Source organism: Indicator indicator, chromosome 11, assembly GCF_027791375.1.
Source record: "Indicator indicator isolate 239-I01 chromosome 11, UM_Iind_1.1, whole genome shotgun sequence".
Classification (NCBI taxonomy): domain Eukaryota; kingdom Metazoa; phylum Chordata; class Aves; order Piciformes; family Indicatoridae; genus Indicator; species Indicator indicator.
Window position 1 is genome coordinate 10,871,320 of NC_072020.1, and position 20,650 is coordinate 10,891,969.

The 20,650-nt window shown below is 44.9% G+C and overlaps 1 protein-coding gene across 1 annotated transcript in view; it reads left to right on the top strand.

The window, feature by feature from the left end:
- The window catches only part of BLVRA (biliverdin reductase A), a 28,395-nt gene extending 15,621 nt beyond the window's left edge, over nucleotides 1-12,774 (top strand). Inside the window, exons 3-7 of the mRNA XM_054384795.1 lie at nucleotides 1,122-1,241; nucleotides 1,831-1,928; nucleotides 3,279-3,386; nucleotides 4,098-4,269; nucleotides 9,864-12,774. Coding sequence (XP_054240770.1) covers nucleotides 1,122-1,241; nucleotides 1,831-1,928; nucleotides 3,279-3,386; nucleotides 4,098-4,269; nucleotides 9,864-10,137 — 772 coding nt within the window. The 3' untranslated portion in view covers nucleotides 10,138-12,774. The remainder of the gene's footprint in view (nucleotides 1-1,121; nucleotides 1,242-1,830; nucleotides 1,929-3,278; nucleotides 3,387-4,097; nucleotides 4,270-9,863) is intronic.
- Nucleotides 12,775-20,650: the final 7,876 nt, after the last annotated feature.

Here is a 20,650-nt window from a genome sequence, read left to right on the forward strand (position 1 = left end):
AGTACCTGTGTGAATCTCAGGCTGTGGATGTATTTTTCCAGCTATATTTAAATCATGCAGTCAGGGTCATTTGAGACTGAAAGGATCCATTAGGTCAGTTTATTTCCTTGCCAGATAAACTCTTGGTTCTCTGATGCCTTTCTAGTGCCACAGCTTACCTTGGACGACACTGAAGATAGGATTTCCACTACTTCAGCTGAGACACAGTGCCATCATGATGCAGGATTTGCAGACTTCTTGCTGGGATGTCTTGGCTTGCTTTTTGCATTACAATCACATGCAAACATTCCCTGTCTTTGCTTTCAAGTCCTGTTGTGGCCTAGCTTTATGCCCACTGCCACTTATCCTAACACTGTCAAGGTGTCTGCTCCAGTCTTTACTAATGCAAAGGGCTTTTGCAGGGACTGGATCAAAAAATCCTACAATACCAGGTTGGAAGGGACTTCAGGGATTATCTATCCAACCTTTCTTGTCAAAAGCACAACCTAGGCAAGATAGCCCAGCATGCCAGAATCTCGAGTGTTCAGGGTTGGAGAAATGAGTGTGTGTGTGTTTCAGGTGGAGATCTGCTCAGGGTGCTTGCCAAGAAAGGCTTCCTCTCAGCACTGACATGGTATGGTGTGTGTGAGTTGCAAGGTGTGAGCCATCATAGCCAGGTATCTGCTTTGTCCCTCTCCTGCTTGCTGTACTTGTAGTTGCATGTGGCCCTGCCAATTCTAGTGTTTTTGTGTACAGCATGATGGAGAGAAGTTCTCCCACAGAAGCACTCTCCTCCTTCAAGTTATTCTTTCTAAATGACTCTTTCCTAATGACGCTTATTAAAAAACAAAACATCCAAACCAAAAAGAAAAAAAAGGCCATAATCAAAGAGCACTTTACACTTCAACAGCAGGAATGTTTCTGTGCCAGTACCACCACCTACACACGTGCCCATGTGTTTGGCTCTTCTCTGTGAGTGCTCATGCCCTTCCTGGATAACATGCTGCCCTTATTCTACCCTAGTTGAGCTCAGTGAGACAGTGGCTCATGGGAATAGTCTCCAAGTACTGCTGCACAACATGCAGTTGGTGAGAATAGACTGTGACAGTTATGCTCTGGTTGTATTTATGCTAAATGTGCAGGAGAAGTTTTGGGAATATCAATGAGGCCAAGCAGATTAGCCTGGAAGATGCCTTAAGAAGCAAAGATATCCATGCAGCATTCATCAGCACAGAGAACAAAAGCCATGAAGAAACCATCAGGTATGTTGACATGGTTTGTTATTGATATTTGGGTTTTTTTCCCGTTTCTCACCCTTTGGCCTGCAATGTAGAAGCTGTTGTAGGAGAGGCTGGCAGACCAGAGTCCTGAAGTGAATGGTAGTGAGCTCCCTAGAGCACCAAATAAACCTAGAAGAGAGTAGGATTTAAGATGCATTGATTTCTGAAGTAATTCCAATCACATACCCCTAGGTCTGTGTTTGATGGGCAAGCAAATTAAAACAGGATTCAAAGCCTTTCCTCACAGATTATATAGAGGAAGGGCACTCTGGTGCCCCACTCCAGCCGCTCAAGTGTCTGGAGCTTAGAAATTGCAGTGCTCAGTGCTGTGTCATTTCAGTGACTTGCTGTAGGTGAGTGGGGGAATTTGGTGGAAAATGGAGAATTAAAGCCCATGTCTCCTGGTATTTAAATGTTGTCATGTAGCCACCACACCATCCTTGCTAGGAAACCAGCCATTTATTTCTGTTACTCCACATTGTGCATTTCTCTATGTGGGGCTGACTGTGGGAATAAGAAGCAGCTTGCACATGGGAGAGAGATGATTATCATGACCTTGTATCCCTTTCAGAATGTTTTTAGAAGCTGGGAAGCATGTCCTGGTTGAGTACCCCATGGCTTTGTCAGCTAAGGCGGCCCATGAGCTCTGGGAGGTGGCAGAGCGGAAAGGTAACACTTTGCTTCTCAAGGGTGTAAACAGTGTGACCTGTTGGGTACTACCAAAGGCAACAAACTCGAAGGCAGGGCTCCAGGCTACTATTAATCATGGCATACAAGGCAGTTTGCTTGTCTCAGAGATGTGCCAATCTATGATTTGTATGTGTACCAATGGGGGAATAAGCTGACGCAAATGTCAATGCTAAGAGTGAGGTATATGTGCCTTCTAGACTGCATTGGTCTCTGCTTATGATACCAGAATGCAGTTAGAGAAGGAAACTTCTGCTGCAGTGACAGTAAAGTGCTTAATGAGCATAGCCATTGCACTTCCCTGTCCTTCCTCCCTCTGAAAACAGAGCTGGAAACCGCTCCTCTGTCTCCTGGTGTTTGTGAAGCACTGGTCACACACAGCTGCTCATGCTATTGCAGGCCAGCAAGGCATCCCTGCCTGAAAGACAGCCTGACTCTAAGGAAAATCTCTTCATTTCTGGAAAGCCTGGGGTCCCAACCCTGCAGTTGAGGTCCGTAGGGATGTGTAGGGCTGCAAAGAAAAGAACAGTGCTGGGCAGGAGCAATTGGGCAAGCTGCACTATTTATACCGCTACTTCTTCAAAATATCCTTTGTCACTCTTGTCCTAAACCACCAGAGATGTCGGATTTATGCTTTTCTGCTTCCCTGTACCAACACCACTTGCCTTGTTGCTTGCCAAACAGCTCCTGTTGAGCAGAATTTATGCCTCTTCTCTTGAAGCAGCAGCAGTTACTGTCAGCAGTCTAAACTGACTCTCCTGGAAACCTTCCAGAAAAACACATATTGATTTGAGGGCAACATTCAGTGTGTATTGGATAGCCTCTATTCCAACAGAGCCCAATTAATTGCAATGGAGGAAGCTACTCTTTACGATATTGCTCCAATCTGGGTCTGAGCATTATGTCATTTTTTTCCCCTTCGTGTTTCTTTCCTACTGCCCTGGGAGGAAAAATGCAGAACAGGGAAATGTGGGGGGAAAGAGGCCAAGAGTTAATCTATCTTTTACTTTGAAGATTCATGTTTCAGCCTTGGCTGGGTATTGGGTTTCATGACAGAATTTCTATTAAACATAGTGGCTACTGTTCCTCTAGTCTCTATATTTGTTGTCTCCTGAAAACCCTTAACCCAGATTGATGCCTCAGCACAGGGCCTATGTTTGTTTTTCTTCTTGACATCATTTTGCCAGCCTGTGAGAAGTTTTCTGAGTTCCCACTGGTAGCTAGTGAAGCCTTTGCTGCTTAGATGTGTCTTTGATTGATACAGAAAGCCCTTATTTAATCTGTCTGGATAATTGGTGTGAGGGCTTTTTGTTTGTTTGTTTTTAATGGCAGATAGAGTACTCCACGTGGAGCACATTGAGCTTCTGACTGAGGAGTACAAGCAGCTGAAAAAAGAAGTTGCTGGGAAAGACTTGGTGAAGGGAACATTGCATTTCACAGGTTAGTAGCTATGAAGAAACTGAAGTCCGTCTGGCTTTGTCTGCCTGCTCCACAGGGACATCAGTCCTTCCAGGCTTCACTCAGTCCTCTCAGACAAGAGTCTGTTTATAAACTGACTAGAGACACAGGTATCGGTTCTGGGTATTTCCATGAAGATACAGAAGTGTCTGGAGAGCACCTTTGCCTTAACAGTTGTCTTCTACAGCTGGTGCTTTGCTAATCTCTTTCTGCCATCTGGTGAAGAGCACAAGACTGTGTCTTGGTATTTGGTATTCATCCCCTCTGTACTTTGGTGATAGTGACCACTATCTTATTCATATTGGTCTCAGAGAGGAGGATGAGCTCTGGGGAAGCGTCCCAGTTTCTAGTGGGGACCTTTAATCTTGCGTATTGGTGTTTGGCCCTAATAAGAGCTGGATCAGGTTTTTGAGACGTTTTCTCCCTGCTTTATTCTCTTCTTGAATCTACATACACCCTCCTGTCTTCAGCTTGTCCTGATGGGATTTGTGCAGCCTTCTCTGTTACAGCTCACCAACAGGTCCATTTTAAGGTTGACCATATTTGTTGACTTTCCTGCTGAGTCCATCCACTCATGGCCCCTCTACACTCTGCTTTCTAGGCCTGCAGCACTGCTGTTTCTTCAGCCTTTCCTACGCAGAGGGCATTATGCTCTTTCCCCTGTCTCAAGACTTTCTGTTGCTGTTGCACCAGGTAACGTCCTCGATGAAAACAAAGCAGGATTCCCAGCTTTCAGTGGAATAGCTCGACTGACCTGGTTGATTGACCTCTTTGGAGACCTCACTGTTACCTCTGCCACCAGAGAAAAGCAGAAGGATAAGAATTATTCCAGAATGACTGTTCACTTTCAGACAGCAAACAAGAAGTGAGTAATAGCCATGGCAGCAGGGGAGCCAGGTTCCTCAGGTATCATCTGCAGGAGCTCTACATCCTCCCTTCCTCTTGGGAAACAGAATGGATGGATGCTGGCATGAAAGTATGCAAGAGAAACAAAGTCCTTCCTATAACTGTTGTGTTAAAAAGAGCCACCACCAAACAATGTCTGCTGAAAAGCACAAGAAGGTTTTAATGCTCTTTACTGATGTCTGAGTGTAGGAATGGGCCCATAACACCTTTCACCACGCCCAAGACTGAAAGGCCCTTCTCTTGCACTCTGAAAAATCGTTCAGAAGCAGACTATTTTTTTGTTTAGCATCAGAAATTCTAACTGTACATTGAAAGCTAACCTTTGTTTAAAGGCTGAAAATACCTGACTGTTTGACAAGGTGTAAACTTAGAGCACTCTAATGCCTGTCCTTGCTTGTAGTACTCACTGGAGGCTCAGAGAAAATGACACATTTTGAACAGAAGCATCACAAACTTCTGAAAGGCCAAGATGCAAAGTTTGTTCTTGTCTGATGCCTAATCTGCAGTCTTGAAGTTCAAGTTTTCCTGAATAGGACAGCAGTCTGTTTCCCATTTCTTATGGTTTTTTTGCTTGTATTGCATGTTTGTCAGAATGAGTGAGAATCCAGCAGCCAGGACTATTTATCATTTTTCCTAGCTATTGCATTATGACTTCCTTGCAGAAAACTCTTTTGATGATGCAATTCATAAAGCGTTTGATTTCCCTTGTGTTGTATGATAGCAATAGGCTTGCTGCCAAATAGTTTGGGGTTTTTATGGCCTTATACTATAAAATAGTATACTTTTTATATACCCTAAAGAAAGCCACCAGTGTTTCATACTGTAGACCAAGTACTCAAAACTGATTCAAAGTCTGGTGGTGTATTTTGCTGGGAACTCTCTGGTTTGGTCATTCTGTGCCATCTGCATGCAGGTCATGTCCTTTCAGATAGGTTGAAGTTAATTATGATGACAGTCTACTGCATGCTAGAGATGAGGCTTAAGAATTGCCTGACATGAAAAGGTACATAGACATTGCCCAAGCTCTATGTGTTTCCTAGGAGGTGATGGAACAATTTGTTCCATTCTCTTCCCTCCTGTTTTCTTGGTTTTTCCATATAGCATGCTCTGCCTTTGAGACAGATGACTCCCCTCACAGGCATATGACAAGAGACAGATGAGAAGACTAAGGGAGAGCAGGGGAAAATAAGACCCCATGGGAAAATATTCCAATCTATCTTTATAAATTACCTGTCTTCTGTTGCACTTACATTGCTAGAATGCTTAAAATAGGAAAAACTCTGACACCAAAAGAAGGATTTAGTTCAAGTAATCACCTAAAGGATGCTGTTTGGGGAGTGAATAATCAAGGCTCATTTGAACTGTTAGTTTCACTGTGGGTCTAGTTAAGCGATTTGTCAGCCAGTCCTACAAAGCCCACTGCAGTTTATCGTGGGATTAGCAATCTTCCTCTCTCTTTAAATGAAACATCACTTCCAATTCCTTTTAAAATACAGTTATCAGAGGACAGGACTCTGTGTGCACAAGCTCTGTTTGCCCTCTTTAGCAGTTTGCAAGTAACACGAGTAGCTGTAAAGATCTATCCAGAGTGAGATTTTGAACTAATTCCAGCAGGTGGAACTAGTGGGTGGTTTATACATTTCCCTGGGTGTTCTGTCTCCTACGTAGCTCATAGCTGCTATGTGTGGTATTTTCTAGGAACTGAACTGGGTTTTCATCCTCTATACCATTACCAGGTACCTGCTTTTCTGCCTTTTTATTTTTTTCATATGGGTCAGGAAGTATTTTGTCACCATGGGCTTGTTAATGACCCAAGGGACAGTCAGCTCTATGTCTGAGGGATAATTTATGCAGAATGGAAAGTTGCATAGCGTTCCTGTCTTCTCTTGGGTGGCAGGGCCATATTCCCTGCTGACCTTCCCCCATTGACGTCAGTGGAGTTACAGCAGTAGAGAATTTGGCCCACTCTCTGCCAAAGGAAGTTATGGCCCAGAAGCCGTGCTGGTGATGTTACAGCTCTAATTTGCCCAGCCTTTATTTTACTGAAGGATAGGAAAGGTCTGCCCCTTTCCTGAGAATGATCCCCATCCCTTTTTTGAAAGACATGATGACACTAACCTTGAGACATCAGGTGAATTCAGCCTATTTTCTGCCTTGGAGAATACAGCAGGTGCAGAATGCAGGAGGTTGTGTCCTGCTTATGTGGGATTTGTGCAAAGGCTATAGTGTCTCTGCTCACAGCCTACACTGCCTGCTCACCTGTCCCTGGGTGGATTTTGGAGGTGTGTGCTAATGCCTGATGCCCAGCTATCTGAGAGATGACCTCTGCCTCTGTTGTGTTTCCAAGACAGTTGAGCTGACAGCTTCTCTGTGGTAAAACATTGAGTAATTCAGGAAAAGCCAAACCCCTACTGACAGCATGGCTGGTTTGGGGCTGCCATTTCCTGTCTCAGGGTTACTGAGCTTGGATTCAATAAATGTCAAAAATGAATTTTTAATGCTAGCTGGAGAGATAATGATTTTTAAGCAACATCCCTTCTGATGTTAACTAGGGGTAGAATCTAATTGTCAGATTCCCATCTGAGGTAAGGAAGCCCTTTTTTGATTGCATGGTAAATAAAAAGTATTGGCATTTTCAAAGCGTGAAAAGGAAGGTGTTTAAAAGAAATTGAGTGCAGTTTTCTGAATGCATATTCTGGCAATAAATGTTAGAAATGATGTTTATATGGAGATCTGAGCTTACAAGAAAAAAGGCTTCAAATTGAATGTGCGTTTAAAAAATTAGGTAATACATGCTTTCTGCAGAAGCTGCTGCAGAGAATATTAAGATGAGTGGACCCAGCATGAAACCAGCTGAATTATTCTGCAGGTACAAAGACTGTTCACTTCAGTTTGGGTTTATTTAACTAGGGCAGCCTGACTCAGGCCACTCATTATTTGAAAAAAACCAGGGAATTGTAAAAGCAGAAAGTCTCTTCCAATCTCCGAATAAAATGTAGCTAGGAGAGAACTCTACCAGCCTCAAATTTGGAAAGACAAAATGACCTTAAAAAGTCTTTACTGCAGATAGTGGTTGCTTTGTAAAAAGTCTGTAAACAAATCACTGTAAAAGTGATTTGTTAGTAATTTGGTTAAATTCCCTTCTTTAACTGCCCAATATACTTAATGTGACTTTATTCAGCTACCAAAAGTGCTGCATTTGTTGCTTCTAAGTAACACTACTACCACTTCTAATTAACCAACTACATCTATAGCCAGATAATACTTGAGTATAAATTTTTAATGAAAATGGGTAAATTATTAAAAACTATTAAAAACCCCAGCAGTTCTTTTCAACTTTCTGACATAAAATACAAGCCTGTTTCTTCATCTACAAAGTTGCTTAAGTACCATCTAGACTTGCAGCATACATATCTTTATAGCAAGAAGGGGACTGATGTTAGTATAAAAGTTGTTAAAAAAAAAAAAGGCAAAACTTTTTTTTTTTTTTTGTAGCCAGTTGAGTAGAATCAACTTCTCTTTGGGAAAAGAATAAAAAGTCCAATCACAGAAAATGATAAATCTATTAGTAGAGCCAATGTTTTCCTGCTCACTGATCTAAATCAGGCATTTTAATCGCTTTGATTAAATTCTGCCCAGTATACATGATTGTACTTCTGGTTCAGTAGCTTCCCCAAGCTAGAGGAGAAGACAGCATACACTTGAGCCTGGTCATTGGTGCACATCTGCTCTGGATCACTCCAGGGAGGTGACCTGTTTTGGACCATGTTGTGAGCTTCTCTCTGTTGGGTGGTGGAGGTCTTTGTCGATGCCTGCCCCGTGGTTTCTTCTTACCTGCCTACCTGAAACAGAGCAACTGTGGATAACAGTGCCCTGAACAACATAAACCCAGCTCTGTCGAGTCAGAGCAAAACCCAGCTTGCTCAGCAGCCTGCCTCTTTCCCAGGTCAACAGCCAGCACCTCAGGGAAGGAGGATGAGAATGCAAAGCACCAAGTGATGTGGCCCTCAAGCATCCTTTTAGCCTGTAGCAACACGTAGCCTTGGTGTCTTTGCATTTGTTAGTCCTCTGAGGATTTTTTCATTGTCATTCTTTTTGCATGTCATTTGGGACCTTTCTTTTTGTTGGTTGGTGGTTTTGTTTTGTTTCCAGTTGTTTTATTCTGTCCAGTCAGGTTCCTCTGGCCATGCTTAAATTGTAGGGTGTGTGTGTGGTAGTACAGATGAGCAAAGAATACTTGATACAATGATGTGAATATTGAAACTGGTTTCTAAAGCATAAAAGATGAGAGGTGCAGAATCATTGAGATGAGTGCTCTGCAGACTGTGTTCAGGGTAGACTGAAAAGGACTTTCTTTTCACAGCTAATGATATTGAAGATTTAATGGGCAGTACTTGGAGACAGAATTTATTCTTTCATGCTGTCGATGCCCTCATAATTTGTGAGTGGCAGACTAAAGTGCGCCATGAAGGAATGTGGAAGGGCCATCAATAACCGAGTAAGAAAAATAATGTGCATCCCCTAAACACAGGCAGCGCTGATGAATGAGGTGCAGAAAGGTAATGGCATGATACAGGCAGTTGACAAAAGAGCAGGAAAGGAGGGTCGTGGCTGTAGCTGGTATTGAGGACCATTCCTCAAAACCTCTGCAAGCATTTGCAGTGTTGGGCCAGGGAGTCTGTTAAGATTCCTGAAGCAATATGGCACATCCCATGGCTCCTCTTTCCTCAGCCAGACTGTGAGAAGACCTGGTGCTATGCCAGTCAGTAGCCAACAGCACCAATGCTTGACCTGGAGATTGTGGCTTTCATGATGGCATAAGACAGGATTTTGATCTGATTAAGAAAGACTTGCCTGAGTGTCTGTGCAGCTGAAACAAGCAAAGTTGGCATCTTCTGGTGCAGTCTGCACTCAGTGCTCATGGTGATGAGAAAGGAATGTACTTGAGAAGTTCAGTGAGTAGGGGTGCTAGTGTTTGCATGTCTCAACTTGCTCATCCTTAAGGGGTGGTGTTCAGCTTGCACAGTAGCACCTGGGTCATCGTTACTTACCTGAGTAACCTAAATCTGTTCTTACTGGAGGAATTACTGGGCGCTGAGTGCCTTGTGATGCACAAAATCTTGGGATGTTTACCTGCACTCTTCATCCGAGCCCACAAACTGATTAAACTTCCCTCTTCCCTGTGAGACGGCTAGACACTGCTGTGCAGACACTGCATGTTTACCTGCACTCTTCATCCAAGCCCACAAACTGATTAAACTTCCCTCTTCCCTGTGAGATGGCTAGACACTTTGTACAGAGGGAAAACAAAGCTGGAGAGAGCTTAGATGGTGTGCTGGAGGTCGTGGCAGAGTTAAGATTATAACCTGATGTTCAGCTCCAGCGACAAGGTGTGCTGCTCAGAACGTGTTACCTGAATATGCAATGGCTGGGAATGTAAAACTGCATTTGTTAGGGCATTTTCTGTAAATGCTGAGGGGAAAAAAAGCCAAAACTGTAGCTCTTGATTCTATGTCTTAATAAATACTCTTTAATTTTCTCTGCTCCTCCTAGACCTCTGACTTGGATTGAAGAAAGAGGACCAGGGATGAGACGTGAAAAGAAAATCAACTTCTGTTTCACAAGTGGTTGCCTGGAGAACTTCCCTCAAGCCCCAAGATCTGCTGTGGGACTTTTCATGCAGGATCAGAACCTCTTTGCCAAAAAACTGCTGGGCCAGGTATCCAAGGAAGAGCTGGCTGCTGAGAAATGGCGAATTTTGCGGTGTCTTGACCTTGCTGAGGTGATCCAACAGCACTGTGAACAGCCAGAGAAAATCTGTTCCTGAGACTGTTCTTAGGGAAGGAGGAGAGGAGCATGGCAGGCAAGAAAGCTGTAGGGCTAGAGCACACTGCTGCCATCAAGCAGTTGCTAATTTCTGTTTCGTTACCTTCTTTATGACTAGTGATTCCTAGGCTCTCTGAGTGGGCTGGAGAGCCTGGGCTATACCCTGTGCCTTCTGGTTTGCACCAGAACAAAGCAACATTACCCTGCTCAGATGCAATGCTGTCCTTTCGGGGGAGATAGGAACCTGGCAGCAACAAGCTTTTTGGTGATTCAGCTGGAAGTGTCCCACATTGTAGATCCTGGAGGACTCAAATACTAGATGTAATTTTCCCTCCTCATAATTTTCCCTCCTCATTTTTTTGTTGGTTTTTTTTTTCCCCCCTCTGGATAGGTCTGAAAATGAGATGTGTCTCACTAGCATTCATGTAGTATCATCCAGAAAGCAGTATTGGCTAAAATGAATTTCTAGGTGACTTTTCCACCTCTCTACTTGATCTATTGAACTTGTGCCACCACAGTCTTGACCTTTCCTCTAGATGCCTTGAATTGTTCTGTGTATTTGTGCTAATTAGTTGTTGTGCTTGTTTGGAGAGTGTTTATTTGTGTGCTGTGGTTTGTGGGCTTGTTTGTTGTTTGTTTTGAAGGAGTGGGGTTGTTTGTTTTTTTAGGGTGTGTTGTTTGTTTTGGCTCTGTTGTTGTTGGTTTGGTTTGGGGTTCTTGTTGTTTTGTTTCCCTCCCACCCTGGAAATCACAGAATGGTGGGGATTGGAAGGGACCTTTGGGGATCATCTAGTCCAAGCCACCTGCTAAGGCAGGGTCACCTAGATCAGGTTGCACAGGAATGCATCCAGGTGGGTTCATCTACCATCAAATAAAGTCTATATTGGTATTGAACCAGAACAGGTGAAATATTTTGTCTCCTGATAGATGCCATGTTGAGTTCACTCAATTTCTCTGGTGCCCTGTGCCAACCCAGGAATCTTTTTCCAGCAGAGATTAGAACAGTACATCAAACTAGTGCATTGCCTGCCTGCTTTCTACTGAATCTAAATGTTTTTACCTTTTTTTTTCTTTACACTGGAAGCAGTATGTTGCTGCCTTTCATTTGTGTTCTGTATCTAATTCAGCATATGAATGGATCGCTGCTAAAAATAACATACATCCTGCCTTTAAGAAAAAAAAAAACACCAACTAATTCACTCCTGGAAACAGTGAAATTCGTTAGAAATAGTGATAAAATTAGACTAGAACTATAGAAAATGGAGCAGTTGGCAATTACAGCCATGCAGTTATGGTATATGACACCTCTGCAGATGGATCTTTAGCATCTTACAGTAGTCCCAGGGTCACATCTGAAAACATTATAATTTCCCTGAGGAAGCATTTTAGTCTTAAGACAAACCTAAACAGTCCACAGAAGTATAAACAGCTCTTCTGTTTGCCTTTTTGCTTTCTAGTTACAGCATCTGTTGGTGCAGCAAACTTCAGTCTCTGCAGTTGTTCTTTCAAACACAGAACCGTCATTTCTTTTTCATATTGCCACTTGAACACTTTAATAAGAAAGCTTACATGTTGTGAATGTGTATGTAATTACAACCAGTTAATATGGATGGGAAAAAAGTCTTCTTTTGAGTAAGTCATGTTCATTCAGAAGTTGGATACAGTTCAGTTAGTTGGAACCAGGGAAGGAAAGACTCTTTTTTTTCCCAAAGCAATCAGATTTTAAGAGTAACTGGAGCTTGACATGTGAATGAATTCTGTACATGAAATTAGTTTAAGTCTACTCTATTAAAGTCAGTGAAAACTCTGCTATTGACTTCAGCAGACTGAAGTCCACATGGGTTGGCAGCAGATTTGTGCAGGTAGATCATGCACTTCTCCACCCAAATGGACACTTCACTGAGCACTCACAGGGACTTTCCCAACATTGATTGCCTGGGCACATCTGATGTTGTATTGAGGGGGAAAAAATGGGTTGGTGGCAAAATGGAAAAAATCCGTGTGGGATCAGAATGAAATTAGAATCTGCTGTGTGTGTGTGTGTGTGTGACAGTACACAAGAGTCCTGTTTCTTGACAAACTCCTCAGCTGTGATAATGGGATAGATACCACTTGTTTATGTAATAACAATGGGTAGCTGGGGAGGGAGGGCAAAGGGAAGGGATCAAATCCTATCACACTCCCCATTGATAGGCATCCAAATTAGCCACCACATCTCCCTAGATGCGTTCTGCAGTTGCTGTTGAGAGCAGTCTGCCTCTGACAAATGGGGAACAGACTCACAGGAGCTCTGTAGAGCAGCAGTGTAACATCCTGCAGTGAATCACCCTCTGGAGAAGCTTGTTTCTGTAGAGAGCGCCTGGGGAAATTAGCTGCTTAATTGGAGCTAGGGAAGGCAGATGCCTGGAGATGGATATGCTGCACTCTCCTTCATCCCCCTCCCATTCCTCCCAGCTAACCTGCTTGCCTCCTGCTGTCTGCCCTGCTCCTGGGAGCCTGCAGCATTCAGATGACTTTTCCTTTTTGTTATTTTTTTTTTTTTCCTGAGTACAACAGTGGTTTGTATACCAGAGGTACTGGATGTCAACCTTCAAACATATGTATTGTTTAACTAGATGTCAAACCCACCAATAAAACACTGGAGCCCTTAATCATTCCTTGTAGTTCCTGTTGTTCTTTGTTAGCAGTTCCCATTGCCTGCTCTGAAATGGCTCTGTCACGACTGGTTCTTGTCCCCCCCTTCCACTCCCTGAGCCCTGTGAAATCCTGCCAGCGACTGCAGGCTGTGATCCCATCCAAAAGCCCTCAGCTGTCTGCCTCTTCTCTTTCAAAGTTTTGAATCCCATGTGTGTGATGGGGGTTGTGACCTTATCTCAAATCGGGAGCCCTCACACCAAATTCCTGCCCTTCCGCTCCTCTGCCCAGCGGTGCTGGCAAGTCCAAACCGCAGCTGTGTGCTTCCAGTTTCCCATTCAACAACTGATGCATTCCACAAGCCTTTTGAATCGACTAAGTAGAATCCAAGGCAGGTATTGAAATAATTTTTCTTGTGGTTTTAATAAACCATTTTCCAGCTAGCATTTGGCGTAGCCTGCCACCCAGCCAGTTTCAGAGATGCAGAGCTGTGAACTTGGAAGTATAAGATGTGGCATGGGCAGGTTAGTATGTCATGTTCCTTGAAGGTCACTGCTTTTCCACTCTTTCTGCTGAAAATCCCCCTACTCCTGTGGGATGCTGTAGGAAGCCCATTGCAGCTGACTTTATTCATATTCATTCATAGAATGGTTTGGGCCTTAAGGATCATCTTGCCCAATCCCCCTGCAGTAAACAGGGACACCTTCCACTAAACAAGGTTGCTCTGGGCCTCATCCAACCTGGCCTTGAACACCTCTAGGGAAGGAGCATCCATGACCTCCCTGGGCAACCTGTTCCAGTGTCTCACCACCCTCACTGTAAAGAATTTCTTCCTAATACCCAGTCTAAATCTCTCCTCCTCAAGCTTCAATCCATTCCCCTTCATCCTCACTACAAGCCCTTGTAAAAAGTTCCTCCCCAGCTTTCTTGCAGCCCCCTTCAGGTACTGGAAGGCTGTCTCCCCAAATCCTTCTCTTCTTCAGGCTGAACAGCCCCAACTCTTTCAGTCTGTCCCCACAGGAGAGGTGCTGCAGCCTTCTGGTATCTTCATGGCCTCCTCTGGACACACTCCAACAGTTCCATGTCCTTTTTGTGTTGGGGGTGACAGAATTGGACACACTACTCCAGATAGAGACTCATGAGAGCAGAGTAGAGAGGCAGAACCACCTGCCTTGTCCTGCTGGTCACACTTCTTTGGATGCATCCCAGGACATGGTTGCCTGCTAGGTTGCCACTGTGCATTGCTAGCTCATGTTGAGTTTTTCATTAACTGACACCCCTGAGTTCTTTACTCCTCAAGATTGGTCTTGACCCACTTTAACTCTGCCTGCTGCTATAGGGCTGTTAACAAAAAGGGCTGTAATGCAAAATGCTGCAGCTTGTCTCTGGCAGGTGAGAGGCATGGAGTCACCAACTGCAACACACTATCTGAAACACCTAGGAGAGGTGGTTTGATCCAACGGCCTGCTCAGAGGGCTGGAGATCAGAGAAATAGAATGTTTCCAAAGAGCAAAGAAACTAGCTGGTGGTATGAGAACTTTCAGAGCTGTGTGGAAGCTGTTAAGATGGGGAGTTGCAAATGCCTTATTGCCATCTTTATCTTATTTTTGCCCTATGGTAAAAAACAACCAGATCAAATCCATCTATGTCACCATTTCTACCCTTTACTCCTTGGACTTTTCTGCTTGCTTAGCTGCAGTGAAATCAGTCAGAGTGGCTTTCTATGCACTTTGTCATGTACATCTTGCCTCTCGCTGGGTACGCTTATTGCTCTGCACAGTGCAAAAGAGCTCTGCTGCAAACCTGCTGTGTTCTAACATTTGCTTCTTTTGTGACACTGTGTCCAGCTTTTCTACCTTCACCTCTGCTCATGAGACTGTTGCTCATATCTGCTTTATTACAGGTGCTTCTTGCATGGCCGTGCATGCAGGTCATGACTGCATGCCAAAGCACTCCCCCGTGGTTTTGTATCTTCAGTTTTCCTATGTTACCTTATCAGCCTTTATTGCTTTCTCTACTTTTTGCTTATAAGCTTGATTTTGTTAGGAGCTCATATTTCAGCCTGTCATCCTAGCCTGTCAAGGCACAGTCATCTTATTGTCAGCTGTATCCAGGTTACACATTCATGAATCATTTTGGAATGTCCTTGATTTCACTCATGGAAAAAGAAGCTCTTTGCATGAAGGTGTTTTGCTCTGGAAAATAATAAGAGTTTGTGTAGCTCAAGCAGAGCATCTAGGTTTGGGGTTTTTTTCCCCATTCTGCTTCAATGGTCTGATCACTGGAGATGGGAGGCTCTGCAGATATCCCTGCCTTTTCCCTTAGTGCATGGCATATTCATGGGCTATGTCTGCCAACAGCCCTAAGATGATTACTTCTGTTAAGTGCTTGTCTGCAGTCTGCTTCCCTGCAGTCCTTTCAGTTTGCAAAATCATGGCAGGCAGCACATTTCTTCCAACATTTCAGATGAAAAGCCTTCTTTGGGTGTCTTCTAACATTATGGATTTTGAAGGGAAAAAGTGGTAAAGCAAAAAGCTTTCCCTATTTTGTTGTCTGCAAGTCCTGTTTCAGAAACTCAGCCCCATACACAGCAGAGCTTAGCTGTGGTAGTTTAGGGTGCAATTTAACAGCCTTTTCTCCAGGTAGGACCCCTGGCTTGTCCCTGCCCAGCTTCCTCTGTGTCACTATGGTGTCTCTATCACCTACTCCTTCTGCCCTTCCTGCTGGGCAGATATACTGTGCTGCTGTGCTGCTGCTGCCGTTGCTGTGGCTCCTTTTCCAGTCCCTCAAAGTGTGTCCCAGAGGTGGTTAGTGGGGGGGGCCACTGCAGGGCTAGGGAGGGTTGTGAGAGGAAGAACAGAGCACGGCAATTCTCTGATCAAAATCTGAGCCTGCCTCTGTCTCCTGTATGGAGTTAATACCTGTGCTGCAGTGAGGTGCTCTCCTGGATGGAGCCCTGAGCCCTGTGTCAGAGCTTGTGATGCTGACCTCAGCATCACACAGCAGAACTGTGCTCTTCTGTTCCCTGCACTCACCGTGAGTCAAGGAACCATGAGCCTGTGCTTTGTCTGAAATGCTGGGGGGTTTCCAGCTTCAAAAATACTTCAAAGGACACAAAACACAAAGGATACAAGTGGAAATAGGATTTTATTTTATGTTATTTTTTGTTATTTTATGTTGTTTTTTAAATCTGTTTCAGAGCCAATGGTCTAACACTAACCCAGTACCCAGGCAATGCAGGAGCTTGCTCCTGCTGCAAGCTTGCACTGGGTAAGAGATCCAAGGTATAAGTGATACCAGAGCAGCAGCAAGAACAGAGCCAAAAGGGCCCAGGGAAGCTACAGAGCAAAGAATCAACTCCTGGAGAAGCCAAGAAAGCTTCCTCCTCCTGGATGTGCATCCCAAAGGTCACCTTTGTGGAGCACAAGTGACAGCTTCTGCTTTCCGGGAGTCTAGAGAGCTTGCTGCCTCTGGATGGATGGCCCAAAGGCCACCTCTGTGGAGCATGAGTGCCAGGTTCCCTCCCCTGAGTCTAGAAAGCTTGCCTCCTCCTGGATGGGCGGCCCGAAGGCCACCTGTGGAGCACAAGAGTTCCCTCCCTGTCCTGCCAGTGTAGAAGTCTGCTCCCTCTGGAGGGGTGGCCCAAAGGCCACCTTTGTGGAGCGGCCCAAAGGCCACCTGTGGAGCACAAGAGTTCCCTCCCTGTCCTGCCAGTGTAGAAGTCTGCTCCCTCTGGAGGGGTGGCCCAAAGGCCACCTTTGGGGAGAGCGGCCCAAAGGCCACCTGTGGAGCACAAGAGTTCCCTCCCTGTCCTGCCAGTGCAGAAATCTTGCTCCCTCTGGAGGGGTGGCCCAAAGGCCACCTTTGGGGAGCGGCCCAAAGGCCACCTGTGGAGCACAAGAGTTCCCTCCCTGTCCTGCCAGTGTAGAAATCTTGCTCCCTCTGGAGGGGCGGCCCGAAGGCCACCTTTGGAGGACAAGCAACAGCAACCTGGCTAGCTAGAGTGGTCTAGAGAGCTTTCTGTCCCTGGCCTGGCCAAGGGGCTGGAGAGAAGGCAAAAAACCCTGGGGACACTTAATAGTCCCTTGTGAGGGAAAAAAAGCCTTCCTCCCCTAGCTGCAGGGCATGAGAGGCCATCTGCCTGGTGCATGAGCACAGGCAGTAACCCAGCCTGAAGGGACCGGAGGAGCCCTGGCAAGTGGTGATGCTCAATGCTACAGAGGAAGGCAAAAAACCCCCAGGGACCAGTGCCAATGTGCCCCGGGGGGAAAAATTCCTTCCTGACCCCAGTGCTGGCGATCGGCTACTCCCTGAGCATGTGAGCAAGACCTGCTTCCTCCTGCCACAGGCTTGTCATGCCTCCCAGGAGATGCCCAAGCCCTCTTCTCCCTCAACCTGGCAGTTGGTGGTTCTCATCTCCTGCAGCCTGGTCTAGCCTCTGGTCTTTGTCCCTCAAACCTCACCAAGTGGTTCCACCTGTTCCTCCTGGACGTCCTGCGGGCCGGGTCTGTCAGCAGACACAGGAGGACGCTCCCTTTTATACTGTCTGGTGGCATCTCCCTGCCGTTGCCAGGTGGTGGCCCTGTGACATAGGCGGAGGCCCTGTGACATCAGGTGACAGCTCCCCGTGCCCAGCCCTGCCCTCCAGTGCCCTGCCCAGCGCCCCTCTGCCCAGCATCCTTCAGAGGAAGGATTTGGGCAATTTGTAGACTGGGAACAGCAGTTTGCCTGATTTTTTGTAAGAGTGATACTTAAAGTATGAGAACCCTCTTGGTGTTCATCTGAGGGTGGAGAGGAGCTGTCAAGCAGTGAGTGTGGGGAGGATGCAGGGAAGGCATGGGCTCTTAGGGCATCACAACCTCCATCTGACTCAATGGGCACCAAGAGCAATGGAAGCTAGAGTCTGGCAGAAGGAAGGGATGCAGACATGGTTTCTGTGCCTGTGTCACCCAGGCCAAGCAAAAGCAGAATGCAGAAGGACAATTTTTCCACTCTTGGAAATTGACATTACCTGCTCTTAAATTTCTATGTGATCTATGTCTCTATTTAGGGCTAAAGATGTATTTACTCCTAGTGATACATTTCCACTTTATAAAGTGACTGTAGCATCAAGGTTTTCTAAGTTTCCTGCCCTTCTGCTTCTCCAAGATTAAGCCTGCTCCTTTCATTCAGGCTTCTGCCTCCTTTTACACCATCTGGCCCATCACTGCCATCATCCTATGGATTGTGTCCAGCTGTGTGCTCCACCCGTGGCTAACATGGGCCATCCTTGCCAGAGACCTGCTTTCCTCCAATGGCCCAAGAGCCAGGAGAGGGCTCAGGAGCTAAAGGAAAAGTTATTCACCTTATCAGTCAGTCAAACTCAGGCCAGGCAACACTTGGGCTCTTTTCTCTGATGCCTTGCTTTGTGAAGAAGCATTTCTTATGTCAAAGGCAACAGGTTGCCTAGAAGCCTTGGTGCCCTCAACACCATGACCTCTTTCTTCTAACCCTGAGAAAGTGAGTACAAGAGATGAAGACACGATTGGAAATGGGATATTTTGTTGTTGTTGCTTTTGTTTTTCTCTCTTATTTATACTTTTTTTTCAATTTAAGCAAATGGAGCTTCATTTGTAGACAAGGATTGTAACTGATGCAGATTTAGCACAGAAAGTTAGTGCTGTGAAATCTGTGAGAAAAAGCATTCCTCTATAGACTGGGGCTGGCTGGAGCTCTTCAATACCTTCCAGGTATTTTGTAAGGAAATGTGTTTGACGGAGGGGTGGTGCTGCCTTACGAGTAGCTCCTCATTCTTGTGGTTTTGAGTTGGGTTAAAACCTGAAGCCTCATCTCTGAGTATTTTGTGTGGGAGGAGTCCCCAGATTTGAAGCAAGACCCAGTAAAGAGGCTCACATTAGGACCTTGGGGATGCTCATTATGAGCACAGTGTTCCTGACAAGGAAGGGTGAAAGAACAAGGAAAGCTGAAGAATCACTTAAAGGCGGGGAGGGAAGGGGAAAATAATGACAGCTATAAAGTTCCTGTGCAACAGCAACTCAAATATAATTTTTCTCCAAAGAGATATTGTTGACATCAAACACTGTTGGTTCTGGCACTCTGTTAGGTTTCTGTGGAAAAGTTGGTTTGGAAAACAGGAATTAAAAAAATATATTTATTCTTAAATCTCAAGGTCATTTTGTTTCTTCTTTAAAAAAAAAAAAGAAAAAGGAAAAAAGAAAACCACCTCAAACCCTACACACACACAAAACCCCAACAGAATTACCATTTACAGTATTACTTGAAATACAGGTCTGCCATTGATTTAATTCCCTGGAAGGCAGCAATTCATTGTGTTTTGCAAGAAGGTTCAGGTAGGACAAGGATTAATTCTTTTACCTTTGTTTTGCTTAGTGCTTATTTTCTGACACAGAAGGGCAAAAAAAAGGTTTTCAGAGGGAGGAGGAAGAGGCAGGATGAATGCCCCTTCTTTGTGTGTAAGAAAGGAGGACAGTGCTGGGTTAATGGTTGGGCTTGATGATCTTAAAGGTCCCTTCCAACCAGAATGATCCTATGATCTGAAAATGAACTCTGTTCCCAAATTGGGAGCTAGCTGTTCTCTCTGGGGAAATATACCTCAGTCTGCATTGGTACTCCACATCAGCAGAGTTTCAGAGAAACTGGAAGAGCTCTTGGCTGGGGAGACATTAGATCATATTGCTGTATGATGGGGGCTCAGGGAAGATGCATCCTCCAGCAGCCAAGACCAGAAGAGACTTAACCTCCCCTTGAAACAAAGTCCTTGTGACCAGTATCAGCATGTGAGCAGAAATCACTTGCAAGAAGAGCACTGCCTGAAGCTAGGTACACCTGGAAGGTCCTAAGTTACTTTTTTCTTGGGAAAAGAGATGCATCCAGCCTAAATCCTCTCTCTCTTCAGCTGTATTATTATTAAATATTAGGCAAATCCAGAACTGAGGTCTGGTAGCCCCATTTCCTGGCCATTGCCTTAATTTTAGTTAACTACATTGACCTTATTGGAACTGTAGCCCATAGACTGATCTTCCAGCCTCAGAGGCACAGTCATGGTTCATCTTGGTTCTGGCTGGCTATAGAAACATCCTCTCAAAGCTCCATGCAAAACAAGGACGTCAGAGTTTGGCAAATTCAATTTGTTGCACCTGTCACATAAAAGGAACATTTTTCTTGCAGCCCAGCAAGCTTCCCTCACAGTGTGGAAGTCTGAAATTACTGATCCTCTTTCAGACAGTATGCAAATCCAACAATCACCCTGAGTGTTGACATAGTAGTTGCTGGTGTTACCTGCTGCAGGCAGCAGCTTCTGCTCCTTCACTTTGAACAGGTAAAACCTGTATTGTACTCAGGCAGAGCACAATTGGATGAAACCTCTTGGTTAAACAGACACAGCATATCAGTGCTGTCAGAGCACTACACAGAAGTGGTCTGTTTTAATCCACTGAATTAGGGTTATTTTTGCCAAATTGTTGAGGGTTTTTTTAGTTGTGAATCCTTATTTTGCATATAGACAGTAAGTCCTCCAAACATCCTTCATAGCTTACATTGGCATATTGCCTGCTCTTGCTGGTGTGTTTGGTTTGTTGTCTCTGTCCTACCATAAAATTCAGTCTGTTGACTCCGCTTGTGCAAGATCCCTCCTAATTGCTGTAGCGATATGAAAGTTTAAGCAGAATTGGCTTTTAGTGAATCCCACTTAGCCTGGTTTATTGAAGCACAAAGTTTACAGTTCGGCTGGAGGGGCTTTGAGATGAATCAAGACAAACAAAGCACAGGGAACATTCAAGGCTATTAGAACATATGGGGTTTCTAAGCCAAAAGAAAGAAGGGGGGGAAAAAAAGGGCTGCAAAATGCTGTATTGAGCTGA